The 17,415-nt window shown below is 40.9% G+C and overlaps 1 protein-coding gene across 12 annotated transcripts in view; it reads left to right on the forward strand.

Annotated features, from left to right (window-relative positions):
• tns1b (tensin 1b) overlaps positions 1–17,415 on the forward strand; it is a 249,357-nt gene that overhangs the window by 62,807 nt on the left and 169,135 nt on the right. For all 12 annotated transcript variants that reach the window (XM_034221400.1, XM_034221402.1, XM_034221408.1 and 9 more), the window contains exon 2: positions 16,897–17,011. In XM_034221400.1, coding sequence (XP_034077291.1) covers positions 16,897–17,011 — 115 coding nt within the window. The remainder of the gene's footprint in view (positions 1–16,896; positions 17,012–17,415) is intronic.

Raw genomic sequence — 17,415 nt, forward strand, 5'->3', positions numbered from 1 at the left:
TGTTCAGCTGAGAAAGATGAAGAATGGCTGCCTTGTGAAGAGGAAACATGCCCGTTGGGAGTAGGGGCGGGGGGGGGGGACAACACAGGAGAAGAGAGGTGTGTTGAGAGGATCCTGGAATGTCTTTTGCGAGAAGAGATAGACAAATAAGTGTTGGGAAATAAAATGATTGACACAAGAATCAAGATTTTAAGATTCTGAAATGATTCGCAACTTTTAAATATCCATTTATAAAAAGCTTTTTGCTAACCAAAACATTTCTATTTCTACAGACTACAGTACAAACCATGTCAAAGCTGTGTACAGCCTTATAGTGTCATTTGTTTGAACAAATAGTACAAAATAACAGTTTTACAGACTTATTTTGTGAATAATTCATTATGATTTGTATTGACTAGCAGGTTTCAGGGCAGCTAGGCCAAGCTTACTGTTATTTATGTACTTTATGTTGTTGTTTTGTTTTTTTATTAGTTTTGCAACCTTTTTCTCTTAATGTCACTGAGAATTGAAAAATACTAATCACTTCAATCAATGTTTCTTTTGTTTTATATTATAATTATTAAATATAACATTATCTTTTTAGTTTGCCTTTGTCTTTTGGCAGTATTGCAGTCCGTAGATCCACGTTTTTAAAATATAAAAATACCCACAATGTGCTTTAAAGCCACTTCACCTTAATTAGCAAACAGTGCTGTAAAGTCCACTGAGACAAATGTAACATTTGTGATATTGGGCTATATAAATAAACATTGATTGATTGATTGAGTTGGCTGGAGTACATCCTTAAATTAGCATACAGAATCAAATTCTTATCCAACATTCTATAGAAATGAGAATCAATTTAAATCGAATCATGACATAAAGGATGTTTTACACTTCTTACGAGAACTCTTGGCATTGAAAGCTCAGTGAGTATCGAACATAAACACACAGTCACAGATGGAGACATGTGCGGGTCACCCCAGTGCGTCCTGTTAAAATGTCCACCCATGCATATGGTGTCCCATATGAGAGACGGCAGCGATTAACCCAGTTGACTGGAGAGGTCTCGCAGAGCATTCTGGCTCCACCGGGCGAACAATAGCCTCTGATTGGTGGGGGCCGTGATGTAGGGCCGCCCTGTAGGGCCCCATGTGTAAATGCTTTCCATTGACTTCTTTCAGACTGTAGGAAATCACTGCAACACAGAAAGCTCGTGCTTGTCTGTCTCGTCTATTATTAGTGATTGTGCTGTCTTTCTGTTAGCCTGCCAGTCTGTCTGTCCAGCTGTCTGGCAGTGTTGAGGCCTGTCTGTCTCTGTCTGACTCACAGTTCAGCTCAAATTGTAGCTCTTACACAATGTTCAACCCTTAAGCAGTGCTGGTGTTTTCTAATTCAAATCAACACCCAACATATTAGCTTTTGATCAGGATCACGATGACAGTGCATTAGGGTCATTGCATTGGAAGGATATACAAACTAAGCCATTGGAGGGAAAATATTCAGTGATCAAATAAATAACTCAATTTAGAACAAGACTTGTAAGTTGTTGGTTGGTTTAACACTTTTGTCTGGACTAAAATATCTCAAAAACTATATTAAGTAGTTCCATGATATTTCGTACAGATATTCATGGTGCCTAGAGGATGAACGTTACTAACTACCATTTATGGGACATCTAGCACTACTGTTTAGTCAATTGTTCCACTTATTCAGTGTATTAGGGTGGGTTGGCCCAGACGTTCATGGTTCCCAGATGATATACCTTAGTGGAATCCCCAGACCAATCCTCTTGTGTCACCATGACGTTAGCTTCTCAATTCAGAGTGAATTGACTGGACATCGGTAGGAACGATTGAATTGTAAAACAAAACTTGGAAAAAAGCCTTTGCTTTTCCCTGAGTGAAACATCAGGTTTAAGAAATTGTAGTCTGATAGGCCTCAAGTCTTCTTTGTGTTTAGTTCTAATTGGCAAATGTTAGCAAACGCATACACAACTGGATGGAGATTATGATAAAACATTAGATCTACTAAACATCAGAATGTTAGCATTGCAACTGTTAGCCTGTTAGCATTTAGCTAAGAGGAATGCTTAACAGAACTGCATGTCTGTGGACTCATAGCTTTTTGTAACATTAGCAGGATGTTGGCGTTATTTTACAGATCTTTCATAGATTTAACACCGACTCTGTCAATGGTTCAATCAAATAGGAATTTATTTGTGCTTAATGAGAAATTAAGTGTCCAGATGAACAGACAGATTTCAGAAATGTTAAGCTAAATTGCACAGGAAATTCAAAGGATAAGTCAGACAAGCCTCTGAGGTACAGATTCGATAACGTTTTCCACATGCATTAAACACACTATACTCTAAATTTGTCACGATCTGTCTGTGTTGTGTTTTTGTATGTCTAGATCTGTCTTTGATTTCCTGTTTTATTTTGAAAGTGTTCACCCCCCTGTTGCTTCCTGTCTCTGTGTTCCCTCCTGCCTGATTTCCTGATTGTGTTCACCTGGTGCCCCTGTGTTTTCTCCTCCCTCCTCACCTGTGTCTTGTGTGTGTGATTAGTCTTGTGTGCATTTAAGTTCTGGTTTTTATGTCTGTCATTGTGCGTTTCTTGACGTTGTTGGATGGTTTATGTTCTGAGCGACTTTATGTTTTGTCTTGCCCAGTTTTGACTTTGTTTGCCTGGCCTAGTTCTGGAAATAAAGGATTCCTGCTTTCAACATATCTTCTGCATTTGGGTCCTATATATACCTCGCCGTCCAGCCGTGACAGAAGAAACTCACAATGACAGACAGAAAAACCAGAACTTAAATGCACACAAGACAGGAAACCAAAGACAGATCTAGACATGAAAAAACACAACACGGACAGATCGTGACAAATTGACCATACACGGCTTGTTGTTTTCCTTGTGTTTCCTGAAAGTGAAAGGTACATCTCCTCATTCGGATTCAGGTTCCTTGACGGTATTTGAGCAGAAAGGCATTACTCTTTCCTGCATGTCTGCATGTACACTGAGCACAATGTAAACATGGTTCGATGTATACATGAGGTAATGCATAAAGTGCCAGTGTTATCAGAGGTGAAATCACAGTGTCTATGTACACAAGTCTCAGCATGAGTCACACTCGCTGCAAATGAGGTAATAGTTTAGAGTTCTGAACTAAAGTCGGAAAACAGCCTGTTGGCTCTTATGGAGCTGGAATGCTGGAAGAGTTTATCTCCATGATGTAACAGAATGTACCACCCTGAAGCTGCTCAGTGTGAACAGTTTGATTCTAAAATGCTATATATCTGTTTATAGAAATAACACCCTGGGCAGGTTCTCATCTTTCTGTCTTGTTCCTGCAGGTCTTATTTTTGGCACGGTATCCTGACATTTAGGTTAAGCGTTAAGGAACTGGATGTATCCCTGATTTGCTGCGTTACTTACAATTATATTACACCTGATTCACTTGCAGCTGACATGCAAATAATCCAAAGCGGCTTACAATAAGTGCGTTTGACCAACAAGATACAAACTTGAAGAAAACAGAATCATATAAGTACATCAGGTTTCATAGAGCCAAACATTTCAAGTGCTACTCAACTGGCTTTAGATAAGCCAGTCCTTTATTAGTATAAAAGTGCTTTGTTAATAGTTCTATCGCTCGAAGTGGAGTCGAAAGAGATGAGTTTTCAGTCTGCGCCGGAAGGTGTGTAAGCTTTCTGCTGTCCTGATGTCAATGGGGAGCTCATTCCACCATCTTGGAGCCAGGACAGCAAACCCACGTGTTTTTGCTGATGGGAACTTGGGTCCCCCTCGCAGCGAGGGCGCAGCGAGCCGTTTGGCTGATGCCGAGCGAGTGCACATGAAATCTATCACCACACCTATCATGACAGGGCACCCACAGCCAAGTAACAATTACAAATGAATTAAGTCGGCACAGCGGCCCACATTGAAAATTACTTAGGTCTACCTTTGATGATCAAATCACTGAAACACTAAGTCCATCCTCCTGTCCTTTTGGATGAAGCACTTGATGGCGGGGTCATGCAGCTGATCCTTTGCCACTCCAGTTTATCATTGTAACTCAATCTTGAAAATGACTCGGTTAATAATTTCGCAACGATGTCATCACTATCACTGACATGAGCCATCATGAACACACTTATGCGAATTAGCTACTTCTGCCTCGCTTGAGCCGTTGTTATAACACATGCATAAACTTCACAGCGGGCGGAACTTGTCATAAAGTCTGTATTTAAGGGTCAGAGAGGGCCTATATAGGGCCTGACTTTTCTCCATTTTTACCGTGGAGTCATGTGACAAATACAATGTTTCTCCAAGAATTCAAGGTAGCACCGAGTGAGTAATTTATATTAATGCTATGGGCTAAGTAAACCTTTAAGTTGGGAGTAGGATTGCTTAGGGTGGCTTTTTGTCCAAAACATGTGTAAAATAAAGAGTAGAGGTCATGGCTAAAGCTAAGGAAGGGCATTACAGCACCTCCCTTGAAGGTTCCTAGAATTCCTGTGGGATTAAAAATGACGGGGCAAAAATACCTCATGATAATTAGAAGAAAGCCTGCAGCCAGCTGTAGACAGGTCCAACCCCAAAACACTCCACTGTGTCCATAATAATGCATTTTAAAAGATGCTGGTTTGTAAGACTTTAATGCCTATTGGCATTGTGAAAAAGAGTGTGGGGTATTTGAAAGATTGCTGTGTATGTGCATATGCATGTGTGTGTGTACTGATGTGAAAGTGCATTCATTTGTGTGTGTGTGTGTGTGTGTGTGTGTGTGTGTGTGTGTGTGTGTGTGTGTGTGTGTGTGTGTGTGTGTGTGTTTCTCATTTTAATGCACGGGAGTGCCTGTTTTGTCCGTGCGTGCTAATGAGTGTGAGGCAGGAGATTATGTGTGCGTCTCTAAGGGAACAGGAGTCTGTTCCCAGGAGCTGCAGTGGCTGAGCTGAGGGGGGTATGTGTACACCCTGACCCTAGCTTTCGGGGGTCCTGGTTGCCTGTCTGAAACCATTTCCTTTCTTTGTAGCCCATTTGAGAGAGTGACACAAATGTGGAGACAGAAAATAATCAGTCAGGGCCACGACTCTGAATTCTCTGCTAGGGTTGCCTTTAACTCTTTAATTGTGAGTTCCCCACCCCCATACGTCTCCCTGTCACCCATATCTGCCCAAGCGACTCACCATATACACCAGCAGCCCCCCAAACAATAAACAAACAGAGCGCCGGGTGCATTGCTAATGATGGGAAACAATTAAGGGCTCACAAAGGGGAGCGTCCGGCTATATTGTTCTGCGCAGTATTTACATAGTATTGTGAGGTTAAATGAGTGGAGCCTGGATTTCTGGTGAGGGCAAATGGAATAAAAGAGACCGGCCTGCTGAAGAGATTTTTCTTTTGTTTGGCTTTGTAAGAAAGGATATGTTGGACCACTAACCACTTCAGTGATATTGGGAATTAAACCGTTAAAGTGGACGGAATTTCTACTTGAGTATCCCCATGCACAATATACCCCTCGAACCTCGTTTCACTCATTCTACCTCCAGAAATACAAGAATGACAATTGGGCAAACAAGTAAAGTGGCATACCAGTGCATGCCCCCCAACACGCCCCCCCACCCAGTGTCCTTCCTACTGGATAAGCTCTGGTGTGTGAATGGGTCGGTGCTGGGAGAGTGAGAGAAGGCTCAGGAGTGGCCAGAGAGCCGCTGAATAGACTCCTAGATTGAGACATTCTGCCTGTGTGTGTGTGTGTGTGTGTGTGTGTGTGTGTGTGTGTGTGTGTGTGTGTGTGTGTGTGTGTGTGTGTGTGTGTGTGTGTGTGTGTGTGTGTGTGTGTGTGTGTGTGTGGTGTGTGTGTGTGTGTGTGTGTGTGTGTGTGTGTGTGTGTGTGTGTGTGTGTGTGTGTGTGTGTGTGTGTGTGTGTGTGTGTGTGTGTGTGTGTGTGTGTGTGTGTGTGTGTGTGTGTGTGTGTGTGTGTGTGTGTAAAATAAGCCTATAGGTTAAGTTTTAAGCCCCATACAGACATGGAATACGTACAAATGCTGGCTTCTACTATCTGTTGAATAGGTCCCTTTTTGTATTTCTGGCATACAGTTCATATTATGTACAGTAGTGTTTCTTACAACCATTGGTGGAGGAAGTATTCACCTTCACTTAAGTAAACATAATACCGGACAAAGTTAAAGTCCTGTATTAAGAAAGTTACTTAGGTAAAAGTATGTACATGCAGGTATAACAATTAATTGTTTTTTGTGCATTTAAATGGTCTGCAAAGGCTAAAATCCCAAAGTTCCTCCAGAGGGAGTTTCTTTCCTACACACTCCCCCCTGCCTGAAACGCCTTCATTAGAGTCCTTTGTTTTCTTCTGTAACATAGTGACATCATTATGTAACACTTGTGCTTCTATTGGCTAGCGTTTAAACTAGTGGTGCACGATAATTATCGGCCCGATAATTATCGGTCCGATATTAGGAATTACGACGTCATCCCGATAAACCCGATACCAGTATTAATAGTATTAATAGTATTAATATACAATATATTTTTTGGGTAAAAAAAAAGAAAAAAATACTGCGGTGTGGGTGGATTGGGATGAGGGGCGCTTGTTTTTCACTCGGCTCCTCCCGTTTTGCCAGTACTGTGGTATTAGTGGTTTAGGAAGAGGGGAGTTCTTCACAAATCCAGCGCTCCCTAACTCATGCCTGGCTGTGACGTAAATGGTGTGCGGCCGTGAAGCCAGGACAGTAAACAAACATGTCGTCGGTAGTATGGGACTATTTCAAAGTTTCAGAGTTAGATAGTTCGCTTGCTATTGTATTAACAAATGCAATGCAGAAGTTCCACGAGGAGGGAAAAAGGCAACGAGCTATAATACTTCCAACCTGATTAGTCACCTGAAACATCGCAATCGCTACGATGGTGTGTTAAAAGCGTACGAAGACGCCTGCGCTGCTAAACTAGCGGCGAATCCAAAGCCAGCTGCAAAGGCACCGGGGCTTTTACCTATCGACGAGGCTTTTGAAAAAGGCAAGAACTTTATTTGGGAAAATAAATATGGTCACTTTGAAGAGTCAAAACTGTTCTTGGCTTTGTTTTGTTCATAGTAGTAATGCTCATGTCATTTGCTCACTACTAGTCTTTTTTTTTACCACCAGGTGTGCAAAAACTACAGGTACATTTAATATATATATATATTATATTATTATCGGTTATCGGTATCGGTATCGGTCTTGAGAAGCAGGAAGTTATCGGTATCGGTTTCAAAAAACGAATATCGTGCATCCCTAGTTTAAACACTTTGTTAGTGTTATGCTGAGATTCGGGACATTTCGTGTTATAGTCACGACATTTAATCTATTGATTCGTGTTCACCAACACGATTTCCCCCTTTTTTTCGTGTCACACAGAACGATTTTAAAAGCAATGTATTTCTATTGGTAGTATGTTTCGTGCCTGCAGTACGTCTTTTTGTCCGTTCAGGTCTTGGAAGACCGGAAGCTGTGGGGTTTATAAAAACATGTTCTTACTCAATATCAAGCCACGATTATTGTTTTTATTTTAAATCGTATAATTTCGGACTTTTTTTGTCGTATGAGAGGAAAATAAATGGAGCTCAGAGCCTCAGAATACTGAAATCTGTATTTTTTAAATCTTTTTTTCCTTCTAATTAGTTATTCTTTTCTAAATAACACACTGTTATTTACTCAACAATAACACACAATTATCCTTGTTTTTATTTATTTGTTTAATTCCATAATCTCTGATTTTTTTGGCGTCCGTCAGGAACTGAATTTCAAAATAAAAATAACCGGAAACAGACGTAGGCCTATAAGGGACATTTCGAGCATCATTGCGATACACAGCCACTGAACTGATTGCCCAAGATCCTCAGCTATGGTTTAAGATTGCTGATTGGATGTTTTAGCCGCAATGCATGTAGGGATATGGTGTTAATGCGATATGAAATCCGAAAAACATTTCTGTGTTTAGGATGGCCGAAGACACTACACTACCCATAATCCCCAGCTATCGTTTAGGACTACAGTCCCCGTGATTAATCTTCAAGCTCTGGGATTGGATGTTGGAGTGGCAGTGCGCCAAGGTTACACCGAGCGTCAAACAGCTGTTTGAAATGGAACGAAACCACGCCAGACTATCCAAAACTGGAATCGAAGGCCCTCCAGAACTACACATGCTGGCTATTGTGTTTCGCAAAATGTTCTATGGGACGTCTCTACTGAACGTTTTCGTTTTTCCCACAATTAGAAGTTGCCAGTATTAAACACATTGGTGTTATCAAATGTAAAATATATAATTACTAAATGGGTGAAAATCGCTTGTGTCCATAATGCGCGGCATTAATATATACCCACATGGCAGCTCATTGTTACTTTGTAATTCTACTCCACTACAATTCAGAGGTTAACCTGGTATTTTTACTCCACTATATTTATTTGAGTTACTTTGCAGATTCTGATTAATTATGTGAAATATAAACAACCCTTAAATCAGACTTTAGTTACACCTGAGTAAAATTCAGGGAAGGTGATTGTCAAGTGCCAACAATCAGGAGAGATATTTGATAGTTGGTGCTTGAGAAGACTAAATATTTATCTGCAATTGACATGAATGGAAACGAGTAATAAAGTATATTCAGTGTGCGAAAAAGTACACGTCCCACCGTCCGGGACGTGTTATTTACAATATCGGACAAGTAGATCTTTCAATTGACTTGTCCGGCGGACAAGTGACGTTTTTCGCCCTGATTTATTGACAAATTATTGATAAATTCAGTTTACAAAAGGCAGAACTCATCCGCAAATTGTCCGTGTCCGCCATTGTTCGTTTAGAAATGTTAGTTTCGGTTCTGCTTGTCGATTCCTAAGGAAATGCATCTCGCCGCTTTCTGTACAGTTAGGCGGGGCGGGGCGGGGCGGGACCATGGATGTATAATAAGTGGCAGGGTTGGGAAGCAAAACTCGGTTCCGAGTAGGAACAAATAACAATTGCATCAATCCCGGGACCGGACAATTGTTATTTGAGTTGTGAGGACAGGAGGCGAGGCCGAGCCCCGCGGACTGCAGCTCTCTCTATGCTCGGTATCAGCTGATCGCTGCACGGTGCAGCTCAGCGTCTCTCTCTCTCTCTTTCTACACACAGAGGATCCGCTGCCCGTTTAACAGCCTCATCTTTGTCAAACTTTCTTATGTTCTTTCTCTAACACATAATGAAGGTTATTAAGCGTTTTAGCTCCTGTGTTGTTAATATTGACCGAATGACCGCCATTTCCTTTATGAAGTGAAGCAGCCTCCCTGTCTGTGTCCTCGCGCTGTCCTCACATCCCCGGACCCCCAGACTCGGAGGAGCACAGGGATGTCAGTATTGTTTATGAAGCAGGGTATAGAAAGTACATTATTGAAATGAAAATACTATTTATTTACTTTTACAAACAGTGAGCAGCTGCAGCATGTGTATTGCAGGACATGTGTAAGCGTCTTTGAGTTTTAGAAAAGCGCTAGGCCTATAGTCTATAAATATAATGTATTATTATTATTATTAGGCCTATGTGTTGGACATGTGTGGTTGGACTCTGTCTCACAGGCAGGTTGCAGCATGTGTGTTGCAGGACATGTGTTGGACACACAGACTGTGTGGTTGGACTCTGTCTCACAGGCAGGTTGCAGTGTAACATCAGAGGAGACTGGGCCAATTGTGCATTCTCAAACTGCACCATTTAGAACTAACTAATCAATGCAGAGATTATTTTTATATAATTGTATTCAATAACCGTAAGAAATTAAACAGTATGAAGTGATTTGTAAATAGGAATACAGATTTGACTTAATGTTTTCATAAATATATTTTTCTCCCAGTTTGTCATGGGACTTATTTTTACCCTCTTAAGAACCGGAATCGAGAACCGAAAATAACTGGAATCGAAAAGCAGAACCGGAATCGTTCAAATCCAAATGATACCCAACCCTATGTGTGATGCAGTAAAATCTTACCGCTCACTTACGTTAGCGGTGTCGTAAAAAACGTGGGAAAATGTAAAATACGATGATGAAGAAGAAGATTCCAGTGGCCCCAATTTATGTCCATTCTGGACAAGTGAAAAATGTATTCGGACAAGTAAATTGCCAAACTCACTTGTCCATGGACAAGTACTCTCTAAAAACTTTTTCTCACACTGATATTCATTACTCGTTATTCTCTACTAATAGTTCATTAAAGACTGTATATTATGGCTATTTTGCACATCCCTTTCAAGATTTTCTAAGGTTTATTGACATATCATATACACAACTATGGTGTAGTTATGCAATGAATGAAAAACTTGGGTCGCAGCTGAGGTTCCTCAACAGTGCATTACAAGACATCTATCAATATGTGTGTATACCTCCACCATTAATCTGTCATATTCTGCACATTTCTTATTCTATCTACATACATAAGAGTATAATTCATATGTATAATATCAGTTTTGCACATCCTCCTATTAATATCTTTGTACATCCAGCACTAAACTGTTCTATTGTAGAGATCACTTATAGTATCTTCTTGATTTTTTTATATTCTATATTTCTATCATTGATCTTCTACTTTCCCCCTATGAAAGTATGTACTCTTAATATTTTTTTCATCAAATATAACACATAAAAACAATAATTCAATAACATGTTTTAACCACTAGGCGGTGCACACAAGGTACACACAGCCATAATAACTTTGTATTATTAGTGTAGGACACTTATGTATGTACAACATCTGAAGATGTGTAGTTTTATTCATGCTTTCACATAATTTTACAGCATATTGCTATATTATTTCAGACTCAGTATTTACATTCTTATATTCAAAGAAAATCAGTAATATCTTTAAAAACTACAAGTCCTTTTATTTCAGCTGTGCACCGTTATGGTGTAAATATAACCTATCTACGAATTAGATCAAATATAAAAGTCAGCCGAATTAGCGTTGATACTGTAAGGAGACGTATTGTGTGAAGAGAAATTGAAGATGTTGTTTAATTGCTGATATATTTATGATCCACGTCAAGTATTCAGTTTCGGCGGCATTTCTTCCAGTTTTTCCAAAGGTCTTCTAATCAGGGCTCTATAAATAAAGAACTACGGCAGATCTGTAATATGTAATGCAGCCGAACCGTGTATTACAATGCCATCATGTGATGACTTTCAAAGAGAAAAGCAAGAACACTCGGAATAAAGTATTTTCTTTTTTTAAAAAAAGTTTTTCGGATTTCATATCGCATTAACACCATATCCCAACCTGCATTGCGGCTAAAACATCCAATCAGCAAGCTTAAACCATAGCTGAGGATCTTGGGTAATCAGTTCAGTGGCTGTGTATCGCAATGATGCTCGAAATGTCCCTTATAGGCTTACGTCTGTTTCCGGTTATTTTTATTTTGAAATTCAGTTCCTGACGGACGCCAAAAAACCCAGAGATTATGGAATTAAACAAATAAATAAAAATAAGGATAATTGTTTGTTATTGGTGAGTAAATAACAGTGTGTTATTTAGAAAAGAATAACAAATTAGAAGCATATACAACGGTCGGAGCATATACAACGTTAGCTTAGCTGATCTCCATTCAGAAAACACACATTTTAAAGGGATTTCGCCTGCCGTCTTGTCTGCAGACTTGTCAAAGCATTAATTCATTGTTTTTACTAACTGGTATCAGTATGTTGTTACTTCGGCATCATTTTGAAACGTGTATTACAATTAAATCCCGGTAAAATATGTTAATTTTGTTGTAGTTGCCAGCGATTCTCTCACTAGTTTAGCAAACTCAGCCCGGTTGTTGGCCCGGAAAGAACCTTGATTTTGGAGAGCCAGAAAACTGAAAAAGTACCCGCTAGCCGGAACTACGCCTAGTGGAAACGCAACCTAAAACGGGCCGGGCACGGCACGACACGGCACGCTTAAACCGCGCTCCGCGCTGTAGTGGAAATGCGCCATAACGGCCCGTCCACACAGCGGCGTGCGTTGACGCTTGGCGGTGGGCGTGTCTGAAGCTTGGGGATTTTTTGCGAGCAACACGACCAACAACCAATCACATGAATCTCCCGCCCCCGACATACAAAGCAATAGCAATGTTAAAACGAAGTAAACTGGATATAAAATCCCCAAACAGGCGAAAACCTACCAGTTTCATCCACTGTCTCTGCCACCTCCCTCCATGCCTCGCTCCTCCGGTTTGTATCCCGGTAGATGAACAGAGACTGATCATACAGCACCGGGTGATTCACTACCACTATAATGAATTTTCCCTCCATTTTTTGGAATATGAGGAAATGACCTGCGTAGTCTCTCCCAGTATACACGCGGTTTGATTGGCTAGCGCTTGTACTGGCAGATTTGCATAAACGGGATTTCATTGGCTGACGCCTCCGTCGAGGCGTCAAAAGTTGAACATTGCTCAACTTTTGAAGCCAGCGACGCCAGCAACGCTCCACGTCGCTTCCCAAAATGCAGTTCGGCTAAAAGTGACGTCACCCCATTCAAAGTGAATGGGCAGAAGTGTTGGAAGCTTCAACGCACGCCGCTGTGTGGACGGGCCGTAAGAGGTTGACCAATCAAAACAAAGACGGCCAGCTAACCAATAAGAGCAGACCGGGCTATTGTTTCAGACAGAGGTTTAACAAAATATCCCCTGTGGCTTTTGCAAGGTTTTACTGTTTTAGTTGTTTGCAATGGAGCACATTTTGGACTGTAGTAAAGTACCTTAACTTTTATTAGGTAGTTACATTCAACCACTGCTTACGGTGAGCTTTTAAACATAGTTTGCTATCGAAGAATAAAAGACCATAATGACTATTTTGATCCCAAAATGGACCTTTGACAATGAAAATCTTAGCCTGTGACCTAATATTTTCATTGTCCCATCTACACCGTAGCTAGTATGCACACATGACAATAAAAGTCTTGAAACCTTGAAACTTGAAACATTCAACCACTGCTTACGGTGAGCTTTTAAACATAGTCACCATAATGACAATTTTGATCCCGAAAGGACCTTTATAATCATTAATTTTTTGGAGAATTCCTGTAAATATTATGTTTGACAGTAGAACATAGAATAACATATCATGACACTTCAAGACCTTTACATTTAATTGCTATTTCATCACATGCTGATTGAAAATAATTTCCTGTATATTTATTATTTCATCCATACAGTTGGCATCTCTCCTTGGGTTGTATTTACAAAATCAACAATGGTATAACCACAAAATCGTACTGTTAGTTCATGTCCTTTCCCCAGTGGTAAGTGCATTCAAAACAGATGACTTAATTCCAGACCAAAACTCCCATCCCTGTTAACTTAATGACTGTTTTGGGTGAAGTGGTTAGGGAGTTCAAACTTAGCGTTAAAAGAGATGGGATGGGTCATATCCTTTTATGTTGACAGGTGATTCCTGAACAGTAGATAAGTGAAACCAGAGGATTGTTTTTCTGTCAAAACACCGCTTGAGTGCCATCTCAGTCCACAGGCATCAATTTACACAAAGAGACTTCACTTTGTCAGAATGCAGAACTGTTTGAAGCCCACCCTAAACCCTAAAAAGTCTGACTGACAGACACAAACTCATCTAAAATTACTGTAGAGTACCATTAAACCCACTTATCCCCTGTTCCCAATCCCCTGAAATCCATATCTAGATCCCCAACCCAGCAGGTGCCAGTCAGAGCCTTGGCATCACGGCGCCATGGATGCCAGGCAGAAACCTACAGCTCTCCCCAGAAAGCCCCCTTGCCAACATGGCGCGTCCTGCACAGCCATGGTCATTCTTTCAGCCTAACTAGATTAAGCTAATCACGTTATGTAGTGGTTAGGCGTAGCCGGCAGACAGAATGAAGGGCCCGCTGTCCTGCTGTTGCCATGTGTTTCTGAAACACAAACAGTGAACTGTCACATGGGGCTTCATAAACATTGAGGTACTTTTAGTCTGCCTGTGTTTCTAAACCTCCAAAGTAGTTCATGAATTGTGGAAAATCATTTTTGAGTAGTTTCAGAGCACCATCCTATTTGCAGAATCTCAATGCTTGTTAAAGATTTAAGAGAAGCTTGTGTTTACCAAAACATACTGCCATTTCTGTTACACATCTTTTTGCTGAAAGTTCATTATTGTTGCTGACCTATCGTCTAGTTCCAGTGAGGTTGGGTTCAGGGTTGGCATTTTTAGTTTAATTTCTCACCACTCTCTGATGGCTTCCATGCTCTGTAGAGACTTGGGCGATCAATTCACTTAGCGTGTAGTGTCATTATTAGGTCAATGTCCGGTGCCTTGCTCAAGGGCACCACGGCAGGGCCAAGTAGCAGTCCAAACCATCCTCCTGCTGCTCCTATACTTGAATAAGCTTTGTCAGATAAGCAATAATACAACTACTGTCACAGGCTGAGTAGTACTCCCAATGGCCGGTATACTTTATGCTTATATACAGTATAATGACAAATATTATGTCTATTGAGACTGTTTCTTCCCCATCTGGATCCATATGAAGGTCTCTGTATGAAGGCTATGTATTAACTGTTTCCTGCTCTGCCTGGAAATAAGACGTCATGGTAAACAGATAAGAGACTTTCCTTCTGCTAAGTCAGTTCCTTCTGCTAATAACAGAGGAGAGGACAGTCCGTGAATTAAAGAGTGAGGAAAGTCCAACAGATACTCAGTTTGCTTAATCATTCAAGTGTTATGTCTGTACGGTGATTGCACACTCCAGGCCGCTTTTCCAACACGTTGCCTTTTAGGATTGATGAGAAGAGTTAAAAAGGTGTCATTAGTGGTTATAAGTTATGGTTGTTAGTCTGGGTATTTCTACAGAAATGGAGCTGCTATATTTTCCTTGGTGTACTTTGATATTCTATGATCTCCCCATATGAAAAGACTTGCGAGCAGTCCCCCAATATGCCAACCACATGGCCCCTTTTAGCCCTGCCCAGCAGGCATAAAGACTTAATGGAAGCCTTATAGCTGGACGCTAAACTGGCACATTCTGACTTAAACCAGGGGTAGACATTAAGGGTAAAAAGCCACTGGCCCTCCGGGCCGGTGGAATTGTATTATCACTGGCCCCACCATTGTAACCACTGGCCCGGAGCATTCGTCCCAAAAAATGAAGAAAATTAGAAAATTAACACATTTGTTGCAATAGTAATTTATGCACTAACTACATTACTACTTGTACTACAACATTTGAACAATCAGTTCTTCCTCATTTTCCTCAATTGTTCATATTTGGTTTATTAAAATAATGATATTGTGGTCATTGTTAAAAAGATTCTGCTATTATTATGAGTATTATTATTTGTATAATGCACTTTCTGCCTTCCTGTCATTAGGAGTTAGAAATGTAATGGCTATAGATTAGATTAGATCCTTCATTTTCCTAAACTGCTGGGACATTTCCTTATAGCCAATACCTTTATATTGTCTACTCTTCACTTACTGGTCAGCATAGGTCGGCATTGATGGACAGAGCCGACAGAAGACCTTGTTTGTATTGGCATCATATTGAGAGGTGCAGCCAGTGACGCGTCATAAAACCAGGAAGTAAGCTGCTGGTTCCCTCGACAAAAAGCAATGGGATTTCTCCACAGGGTTTTGGAAAATAGCTGGAAATAAGGTCTGTGGAAAACACACCTGTTTGATAAATGCACGTTTTGTTCAGCCGGATAATCTCCACATGTCTATCCTACTTTTATAATTTTCGAATCATAAATCTAACCGATAGATTATAAAAGGGTTTTAGGACGCGTCACTGCACCACTAGAAGCCAACTCCATCGATCAAGCTGGCTGAAACTTTCTCTCCCTCTTCTTCTCATGCTCCCTGTCACTCTCATTTAACTCCTCCGGTGACTTTCTTTTATTTGAAGATTGGTTTTTGCACGGCGCTTGGCCGGTTACCGCTGGTATTAAAAACATTTTAGCGAATGGTTAGGTGGCGCGATAGTCTGTAGTGAAGGAGCGTGCTCCCGCTCACGGGAGCCTGCTCGCGCTGCGCTCCGCAGCAAACAGCTGTTAGCTTTTCACCCAACAACGACAAGCAACTCACGAAACGCTATGTTGTAGCGTTAATAAACGAAACAATTTAACTAAATTGCTAGTCAAAATATCAATACCACAGGAAACATTTTTTTTTAAACAATATTTTTAGTGGCCCGAGCGGGCAAGTGGAAAGTACGTTATGCTGGCCCGGGGTGTCTAAATAGTGCTTCCGGGCCAGCGGGCCATTTATAATGTCGAGCCCTGCTTAAACACATCTACTTTTTCCTTGTATAGAACATAGTTTTTAGGGCATGTAGGATGGGTATACAGTATAGGAAAAACAACAGGCTGCAGAGACATAGAGGGATGTTTAACTGGGCTGGGGAGCACTGTCAGGGAGTTTCTCTGAAGAGTTGCATAACACACCTGCGAGGAGGCAAATGAGATGACAAGACAAAAGAAGAGAAGGGGGGGGAGGACGAGGGGGAAAGAAAGAAGGGAAAAACCAGAGATTAGTCTGTGTTCTCTTTTTCATGAAACTTGGTGGAAGGCTGTAGAATGGGCCAAGGGAGAACCTATTCAAATGTGGAGGTGATCCAAATCACCTAAGGACACCTAAAATGTTTCGTTAAAATTGTGAAATTAGGCATTTGGCTTTAGCAGATGTGTCTCCAGGTGCGCTTATATTTGATTTGTGTGGCCAGGTGTTAATTTCCCATATAGCAAAGGAACTAATAATTGTTTTTGATGAACACCTGCACTTAAAAGAGAAATCAACAAAAACAACCCATAACGACTGATCCCACCTGGACTCATTGAAGTTCCATCAGGTCACAACTTTCTAACATTCCACCTCTTCTGTCTTTGTTGTCTTCTTATCTGCAGCCGTCGGAGTTGGACGCTCTTCATTCCCATACGTTCAGGGTGAAGACGTTCAAGAAGGCCAAGCAGTGCAGCGTGTGCAAACAGACCATCAGCCAGGACGGACTCATCTGCCGAGGTCAGTCCCCTGTCCTGGAGATCTCTTGCACCTAATGTAGAAACGTTTTTTTGGTGGTCCAACACATTGTTGGAAAATGTTTAAATGACTGACCTCTAGCTGTTTCACTTATCGTACTGCACTGATGTTGAGGTGTACTCCAGGACACTGTGACATCACAGTTGCTGTGGTTATAGGTGTAACAACATTGTTTTCAACACAAGGTCTTTACTTTGCCTGGAAGCTGGGGTATAGTGGCCTATGGATCTCCAAGTAAATAAGGCAAACCCATAATATAATTGTAATCATTCTAAGAGTATGACACCATCTGTATTGGTTAAGTGTTGGTGAATCCCCCTCTCGCCCCTTCCTGTAGGACTACTTGTTCTTTATCTCGAAATCTTGTGCCATAATGTCAACATTCA

The sequence above is a fragment of the Gymnodraco acuticeps genome, unplaced genomic scaffold (assembly GCF_902827175.1).
Source record: "Gymnodraco acuticeps unplaced genomic scaffold, fGymAcu1.1, whole genome shotgun sequence".
In the NCBI taxonomy this organism is placed as follows: domain Eukaryota; kingdom Metazoa; phylum Chordata; class Actinopteri; order Perciformes; family Bathydraconidae; genus Gymnodraco; species Gymnodraco acuticeps.